The 9,216-nt window shown below is 38.3% G+C and overlaps 2 protein-coding genes across 4 annotated transcripts; one reads left to right on the top strand and one right to left on the bottom strand.

The window, feature by feature from the left end:
* The first annotated feature begins 360 nt into the window (after window positions 1–360).
* Window positions 361–1,597, top strand: LOC108987146. The gene has a single exon (XM_018960013.2). The coding sequence runs from the start codon at window positions 518–520 to the stop codon at window positions 1,385–1,387; it is 870 nt and encodes a 289-aa protein (XP_018815558.2). The 5' UTR covers window positions 361–517; the 3' UTR covers window positions 1,388–1,597.
* Window positions 1,598–1,883: 286 nt separating this feature from the next.
* LOC108987157 (probable polygalacturonase) lies at window positions 1,884–7,510 on the bottom strand. Of its 3 annotated transcripts, none has more exons than XM_018960025.2 (7): window positions 7,389–7,510; window positions 7,149–7,294; window positions 6,632–7,018; window positions 4,097–4,217; window positions 3,575–3,749; window positions 2,940–3,010; window positions 1,884–2,640 (listed from the first exon to the last, which is right to left on the bottom strand). In XM_018960025.2, exons 3-7 carry the CDS (start codon window positions 6,965–6,967, stop codon window positions 1,988–1,990), a joined length of 1,356 nt encoding a protein of 451 aa, XP_018815570.1. In that variant the 5' UTR covers window positions 6,968–7,018; window positions 7,149–7,294; window positions 7,389–7,510; the 3' UTR covers window positions 1,884–1,987. The 3 variants fall into 3 exon arrangements, with proteins under 3 accessions (XP_018815570.1, XP_018815571.1, XP_035543391.1); XM_018960026.2 differs by having other exon boundaries at window positions 7,149–7,251; XM_035687498.1 differs by having other exon boundaries at window positions 6,632–7,294.
* Between the last annotated feature and the right edge of the window lie 1,706 nt (window positions 7,511–9,216).

Here is a 9,216-nt window from a genome sequence, read left to right as displayed (position 1 = left end):
AAAATCACATTCACTATTAAAAAATATTTTTTAATCAAGAAATAAAAAAAATTCCCAGCGGGAGCCCCGAGCTCCCAGTGAAAAGATTAGTATGATCCAATGAATTATAGAAGGTTTTTAAAAGATAAAAAAAATTTTAAAAACTATACTTTTTAACTAAATTATAAAAATTTTATAGATATCAATGTGAATGCTCTAACATTATGAGCTGTTTCATTTCAAAGTCAACCCACCCACGTTGTCGTGTACGCTAAGGCTACCCTCGGTTTAACCCACGCCTCTCCCAGATGTGAACACGCGCCCATACGTAGATCCCGAAGTCTATCCCACCCTCTAATCAGTGTGATCACTGATTGGTCAACCCTATCGCCCGCTGCCCGTCTTTCTCTCTATGCCCATTCAAGTCTCCGCCCACAGTCCAGACCACCTGCCCGATCCTCTCTCTCTCCCTATATAATATTATATACACACTACGCATTCTTCCAACTCCTCGTTCGTTTCCCCTGACCACAACAAAATGGCTAAGCTCGCCTTCACTTTTTCGGTTACCTTCTTCCTGTTCGCCCTCTGTTATGCCCGAATTCCGACAGGTATCATAGAGAACGACGTCGCTGGGGATGAGCAGCTGGAAACTACTATCACTTCCCCCGCAGCCGACACCGAAAATACCAGAACCACCATCCTCCTCCCCAGCGAGAAACACGAGCCCGAATTCGCCACCATGGTCTCGGTTTCCGAGGAAACCGATTCGAATCTGCCGGAGCCCGAATCTAATTCAATCCCTTTGACGATGATCAGCATCCGTCCGATTGACCGCCACTTCCCCAGGCGTCCGTTCCCGTTGATGTTCCGTCACGGTCACCGTTGCCGCCACCACCGCCACCCCCGCCACGACCAACAACACGAAGGCCACGAGTTCAAGCCGTGGGGCCCTCGCTTCCCTGACCGCGAGGTTCCTTACGGTAACGATATGATAGTGGCCGACGAGAAGGATTCGGGTTCGAATCCGGAGTCTCGGGGCGTGGTGCGTCAGATCCCGGGCAGATGGGTCAAATTCAGTCACCAGGAGCCCAGATTTCACCACGGTGACGTGGAGGCAAGGGAGGAGGACATCAACGAGAAGGATTCGGGTTCGGATCCGACGTCTCGTGGCGTGGTGCGTCAGATCCCGGGGAGGTGGGTCAAGTTCAGCCACGAGGGCCCCAGGTTTCACCACGGGCACGATGACGTGGAGGGAAGGGAGCACATAATGAAGAAGAAGAGGCATCACCGACACGGGGAGCGAGAAGAGTGGGAGCACGAGAACGAGAACGAGAACGAGCACGAGCACGGGCACGGGCATGGTGGGTTTATGAAGAGGGTCCGCAAGTTTTTGGATTTGTTTTGAAGCTGTGCGTTGACTCTGGCTGGTTTATGTAGCGCTTATACATGTAGCTTCTTTCTGTTTCTTTTCTTGCTTTGATGCTCTACATATCTATTTATCATTTGGGAGCTTTATCTTTTGTAAATAATCTTGCATCCATGAGAGATGTAGAAGTACTATATGTATAATTAAGTCTATATTTGCTATGAAATGGATACTATGCTTCTTTTTTAATTTGGTTTTCTTTGGATTAATCACTAATGGTTCTAATTATTTTGATTGTTTCTTTATTTAACTAGTTTCGTTTGAATCTTAAATCTATCTCAACTTATCGTTACAATTTTTTTAAATTTTGATAAAAAAAATATAATAAATAATTTAATTAATTTAATTTTTTTAATTTTTTTAAATTTTAAAATAATAATAATATTAAAAAATAATATTCTAAATAATATATCAAGAAGCCTAAATCTCAAATTGTTGGGATGGTTTGGAAAATCTGGATTTTGGAAAGCTTATATTTGATAGGGAGGGAAACAGTTCTTCGCTTTCCATTCTGAAATATAAATAAACGACTTTGACCGTTACATCTTGCCTTAACAGAATTGAAAGAATAAACAATTATCAGAAGTGAGTGGAACATGAATTTATTGGAATGGTGCTGGAGAGCTCTGAACAGGGCCACGGACTGACTTGATGAGAAGCTCCACTTACATCAGAACACTTCCAAGGAGGAGGAGGACTCCTTGATCCTTTCGGTGTCACGCCGGCAAGGTTGATGTTAGAGAGGCAAATCCCTGTAAAAGGGGAGTTCCTCAGGCCTTGTATTAAACCCGCTTGCAGCACATTCACACCCCAAACATTCTTAATAGCGATATCCTTGACGACCGGGAAGGCATTTGGGTTGAATCCATTGTCTGGGTGGTCGCCAACATCACCTGCAATCTTTATCCCCTTTCGAGCATTTTCCAAATACACATCGGATACTGAAATATTTCTTATTAACCCTCCCCTACCGATGTTCGTTTTCACATGGATACCAACTCCCATGTTGTAAAGGTGTATGTGTTCTGCCAAGACATTCTCCACCCCACCTGAAGTTTCACTTCCAATAGCAATCCCGGCAAATGGGGATGATCCTGTTATCCGACGGATTGTGATGCCAAAACTACGACGACCATAAGCAATTCCATATTCATCCCACCCACTCTTCACTGCCACAAGATCATCTCCAGTTGATATGTACGAGTCCTCTATGCAGACATGAGAGCTTGAATCTGTATCATAACTCAAATGGACATACAGCAATACGTGATTATCATTCTATCCATGCTTCAGCAACCAAGGCGAACATTCTCACATTCTCAGTAGGCCAGACAGTTCTGTGGTCTAAATTCAGAATTAAGCCAACCTATCTATCTTAGCCATCAGCAATTCCCTCTATTATGGCACACTATTCAGATATCTTATTAGGAAGGGTCAGCAGGACTTACCCTGCTCCACCCAAAAATCTATGAATGAACAAATTAATGAATAAGTTAGAAAGGCTACATATAAAGGTCAAAAGAAGTACTACCTGGATCAATACCATCAGTGTTGGGAGAGTCTGCAGGAGCCAATATTGTGACATAGCGGACAACAACATTGCTGCAGAAAAAGACAGGTGTATGAGATGGGATTATAGCTTTATTCTTCTAATCCTAGGTTATATCAGGTTAGTGGCAAGGAACAATATGAGGCCCGTGAGAGAAATATGAAAATCTAACAGTGAATCTAATGTAAATCCAATTCAAAAGTTTTAATTAATTGGTAAGTCAGTGTAACTATGTAAGAGCTATAAAAGGATTTTGCCAACTTGACATTATTGGATGGTGATGAAAGTCTTTTTAACACTTAGCCAAACTGGTTCTTGTGATTCTCATGCCGCCCCCAAAAAACCTTAAAATGTCAATGGTATATTTAGCTCAGCACTATATAAATTACTTTACCTAGACATCACAAAAAAAAAAAAAAACACTTCTAAACCTTATAATCGGTAACTCAGTAATAAAAATTGGACCAATGCTTCAGCTTGACCCACCGGTTTGATGGGACATTAGTTCCATGTACGTGGGCACATGGAGCCACACATAATCAATTTCTTAAAGATACTATTATGGTGCAGCCCGGTCCTTAGACAAAAACTCGCAAAATAAAGCTTAATGCGATTACCTGCAATAGACAGGGTGAATGTTCCAAAATGGAGAATTCCGGAAAATCACATTTGAAATGATGATGTTTTTAGAGTTCACAAATTCAATGAGACTCGGTCTAGTAAATTGAAGAGTTCTCTGCCTCCACATGTCCCACCAGACATCTCCTTGGCCATCAATTGTCCCATTCTCACCTATGAAAAAAAGATCAGATAAACATTAAAATAAAAAGAAGACAAATGGGTCATTTGGTACTAAACCATGTAGTTTTATACGTGAGCTTCATTACTAAATATAATTGGTCTAATTTTTTTAATAGTCTTCACTCAAATTTATAAACAAAACCATTTCATGTCAGGTGGTATATTTCCAGCTAGCTAACTTGATGTGAGCTTCACTGCCAAGCAGCATCTTGTACATGACTGAAGGGCGAAGGTTCTTTAATTATTAAGTGATTTAAGATGCTTCATTGGACAGAAGGGATCAATGATTATGCTGTAAGCCACCACAAGCAATGATAAAAATTCTTGTTAATACCCACCAGTGATTACGACATCACGAAGTCCATCTCCGTGAAGAAAACTCATATATCTTCCTCCAGGGAGTTCCCTACCCCTTCCATAAGATGGCAAAGGAGCAACTAAAGGCCAATTCCCAGTATCCTGAATCATCAAGAAAGGAAGAAAAATTCAACAGTGTAGAATTAACTAAAGCAGTAGTCATCTAAAGCTTTCAGTTCCTCTTAGCTTTTCCTTCTTGAATAGAAAATGTAAATACTGCATCGAATATTACACAAGACTCAATACCCACAGGAGATCACATTTGTGAGCGCCCCTCACTAGAAGTATTAGTTCAAAGTCAGTCAGGTTAGGCGCATGCTAAAATGGGCCCAGGAATATGCCATAAGCCTCAGGGATTAAGGTGGATAAAAAAGTCGCTACCCAGCTCAACTATCCAAGGACAATGAAGGTCCAACTATTGATTACTGAAACCCAAGTTTGTAATCAGGATACTGAGGCTGGAAGGTGTTAGGTATCCCTTATATACTTCGGATTTAGGATATAAGAGTGGTAAATGGATCTCACATTGACCGGGAGGGAGAAGTTCTTGCCCTTTATAATGATACCAAAGACTCCAATTGTCCTTGACCAGTCCTTTTGGAGCATAGGTCTAGATATGGCTTGGGCTTTCTTTGACTTGTTACATCCCTCCACCTGACCTGGTCAAAGGATGAAGTTCACTTGTGCTCCTTGACCATAGGTAGAAAAGGGTCCTAATTAGATGTGGCCTTAATATTCCAAACCATGCACACAATAATCAGACAAATAGCCAGTCAGTTTGTGATAATGTATGGTCATGCTGAAATGATAGGAGACTGTTACCATGAGGGCCTGCTAGCAAGAAACAAACCATACCATTTGTATCTGAAGCCATTGCAGTCCTAAATTTCATAAATTAATGCACTTAGTTTTGCAATGAGAAAAAAAACGGCTATCCATTTATTGTTGGTAATAAAATTAAAGTCCTCAACACCAACAGTGGCAAATGAGAATCAGGGAAACCAGCTATAGTCCTCTGAATTTGTGAATAATCCAGAAATTAAAAAGTACCTTCACCCAGTAGACGAATCGAATTATTATTTAAAACAAAAAGAAAAGAAGGGAAAAGGAACAACCATGGGGGGAGGAGGGGAATATCTATGTTACTTTGGCAAAAATGCACAGATCATGGTCACAACACAAAGCTGTTTGTGGTGAGCAAGTGAGCTACCACAAAACCCCAAAGCATGATACAGATGCAGACAGGACAAGGTGACTAAGGAAGGGCTCCGAGTATAAAAGGTATGGGACCCAACCGGTGTGATTGGGGGGCGGCCTTGTTTTTGGCCATAAAAATTATTAATCAGGCCATAACTTTGAAATTCTTCTGATGCTTGTTGGAACAAATATTCCATTAAATGTATTAATATTGCTAATTGCGGATATTCTGGTGTTATTGATGGTATGTTTTGGTTATATAATTTTGCTAATTGCGGATATTCTGGTGTTATTGATGGTATGTTTTGGTTATATAATTTAGGTATCAGACGAATGGAAAGTATTTTGATCCTACACCTGCTTATGGAACGTGCTTATCAAATACGACAAGCCCACCAGCAACATATCTAGCTGTCAAACAACCTTGATTATTCCCACTGATAATGCAATGCACATGCAACCATGCTACACCAGACCCACAATATTCTTTTTCTTTCCAAGCCAGGACCCACCATGGTAAATGTAGATCTATTAACCGCCACAATTCTCCACCATCATTTTCGCTGAGCATTAGCATTGGCTTCATCAAAGTTATCTTCAAAATTTAGTTAAAAGTACATATTTTTCATAAATCCAAAATCATTCAAACCATGACCCCATATTGGATTAGTCAAAATAATAATATAATATTAAATTTTTAATAACATTATTAAATTTTTTTTAATAATAATATGTTAATTAATAATTTTATTTTTACTTAAATTATTATTTCTCAACTAATTTTTTTTCTCAACCTAATTATTCAACAAACACATTTTAGAATAAAACGTGTGAAATATTAAAGTAGTTGGGTCTATATTTTAGAAACAAATATTACTTTTGAAGATGAATAATACATATTCAAATATGAAGAAACACTTAGAAATATTGTAGCTCATAGTTGACGCCACTAGTATTTGACTACTCCAATGCAAATGATTCCATCTCTATTTATTCAAATTTTGAAGATGAACTGGCTAAGCCAATGCCAGTGCTCCAAGCAAAACGTATTACCAGTCAAAATCAAATTTTCAACTGTGCACTCTAATCCATAATCTAATATCCCAGACTCGTATCATTGTTCTCATTTAGTAACAACGGAAACTAATTAAGCGAATTACATAGCACCGGTACACGTGATCTATGGCAAATTGGGAATCTTATATATCACAACGAATCAGGCATTCACGCTAACCATATGACAAAGGAAAATTATACACGCACAGACGCTGAGACACACTCGAGTTTTATGGGTAAAGCTAATTAATGAGACTGTGTACCTGAGTGGCTTTGATAACAGCATCTCTAGCCAAGTAGAGGGTCATGTGGCTGGTGAGATTGAAGCTCTCTGTTAAGTACACCCCAGGAGGTATGTAAAGCAGCGTACCACCTCTCCTCCTCAGGTGCTGAATCCGATATATCGCCTCCCGAAACGCATTCGTATTCAACGTCCGTCCATCGCCAATACCCCCGAAGTCCGTTATCGAGACCTTGTCATTCCGATAACTCATCGGTACCATTCCCGAGCACGTTATCAGTTCCGCAATCGCGATGGAGCTCAGAAACGGCACAATGGTTGAGAAGCAGAGCAAAATGGAGACCACGAACCGAAGCATTTTCGTAATTTTCAACTCTTTTCAAGGGTGACCAGTAGAAGTGTGGATTTTCTGTGTTGTTTTTAGGGGAGTGGTTTGAGAGAGCCAACGAGAAAATGCACAAAAGCTACTTTAGAGAAAATTGAGATACAAAAAACAAAAGGGATTCTTTCCGAGAGACAAGGTTTGAACTAAAACTTACTTCGAGAAAAAACCAAAATTACTTCGAGATTTGGTTTAGAATCTTCGAGAAAAGCGCGCGTGTGAGAGAGAGTACGTATGGGAGATCTGGAAAATGGTACAAACTACAAAGAGAAAGCTCCAAGCGAAGTGTTAATGGCGATTATTCTGCATTAAAATAATTGAAAGGGAAAGAAAAGTTACGCAAATGAGCAACAGATTCACCAACAAGAGCCAAATAGAGAAAGAGGGAGAAAGTGACCTATAAGCAGTTTTCCATGACAGAGCTTTTGTGCAGCAGCAGCAGTGCTTGTCTTCAATAAGAGATGGAGAGAGGAGAGCAGCTCTGCAGAAGCTCGGCCCGTCCTAATAGTTACTTCTCAATAAATGCTGCATCGTACTAGTAGAAAGTAGTCACTTGTAAGTGTAACGGACACCTATCGTATGGTAATGCCGTAATGGTATGGGCCACGACATTTTCCTAACTTCTTTTTTTTTTTCTCTCAAGTAAATTAAATATTAAATAAATTTATTTTTCAATATTATCCAAGTCCACTGTCGCCGACTTTTGCCAGGAGAAGATAATTTGATAGACCCACCTAAAACTACCGATTTAGATATTAGAGTTTTTTTTTTAAGATCCCAACGTTATCGAGAAGAAAAGGAAGTCTTTAAACAATTTTTTAATAAAATGTTATATATTTCAATACAAACCCATCAAAATCAAAATAAATTTAAATTAAATTAGAAACTAATAATATTTTATTATAGAGTTGTGTAATAATTATAGAATAGTTAAACCATACAAATCCAACTTTGATTCAATTTTATACGACTAGCCGTTTGTTGATACCATATCTCCACTGTATCATGCTCGAATCTTTAAATGCCATTCAGTGGATCATACCATCGGAGAAACCTATAAATTATTGAGGCCAGATTTATGAAAAGTTGTTCAAAATGGAGAGACCATTCAATGTAATGAAAAATCTGATCGATCGATTATTACAAACATCTTTAAGTTTTATGCATTATGGTATATTGGTATTTACTCGAAAATAAAAATTATTGCTGATCGCATTCACTCGATCAAATTACTTGGTAATTTCAATAGCATGTAGAGTCTAAGACCCCGTTTAGATAGTGAGAGTATAAAATAACATAATGAAATAATTTATGAATAGTTATGAAATGTTTGCTTTAATATATTTTACGAGATTTTCAGAAATGAAAAAAAAAAGTTAAATATAAATATTATTTTTTTAATGCTATTATTATTTTAAAATTTGAAAATGTTGAATTATTTTTTATATTTTTTTTAGAAGTTTATAAAAGTTGTAATGAGTAAATAATGATTAGATGAAAAAATTGAATTTTTTTTTTTTGGATATTGAGAATCTGAGATAAGATGTAATGACTTAAGAAGACTTTACTATCCAAATTAGGCCTAAATATGTCTAATCCATTAATTACTATCATAAATTTTTAACTAAAAAATCAGTGAAAACCCAAAATCTGACACATTTCCACATAATAAAATGTACCCTAAATGCTTGAGCATTCCTTTCATCTCTCAGTTTGGAATGTGCAACTGCAACACTCTCAACCTGGCAACTGAACATGTGCTGCATAATTTTTTAGCAAAATCTGACCAACGTTCGTTTAGAATGTGGTGAACAAATCTAAACGTTCTTGGCCAACGATTATGTAAAAAAATATGCTCCTAATTAATAGCGTGGCTGAAATAGGCTTTTCTTCACGAGTATCATGTGCACCAACCTTAGGTTCCTAACAAGTAGTAGGTGCATTTGCCTGTATGCATGAAGGTTTAATGCAGCACTCTATGACATCTGTATACACCAATACAGCATTAAGGTGTACCAACTCATTATAACCTTTAATCCGTGGACCTAACCATTGGTCCAGACTTGAATACAGAGGTTCACAATTGGGTGTATATTAGAGGGTAGGTAGTGTTTGAAAAGCTAGACCTTGCAGGAGCAAACGGTCACAATATGTCTCGATGCTTGCTTTTTAAATCCGCTTCTGAATATGTATCAATAGCATAAGTAATTTCAGTTCCTATAAAA

This window comes from Juglans regia, chromosome 2 (genome assembly GCF_001411555.2).
Source record: "Juglans regia cultivar Chandler chromosome 2, Walnut 2.0, whole genome shotgun sequence".
NCBI classification, from domain to species: Eukaryota; Viridiplantae; Streptophyta; class Magnoliopsida; order Fagales; family Juglandaceae; genus Juglans; species Juglans regia.
Note: the sequence above shows the minus strand (reverse complement) of the source record. Positions and strands in the feature narration are given on the sequence as shown.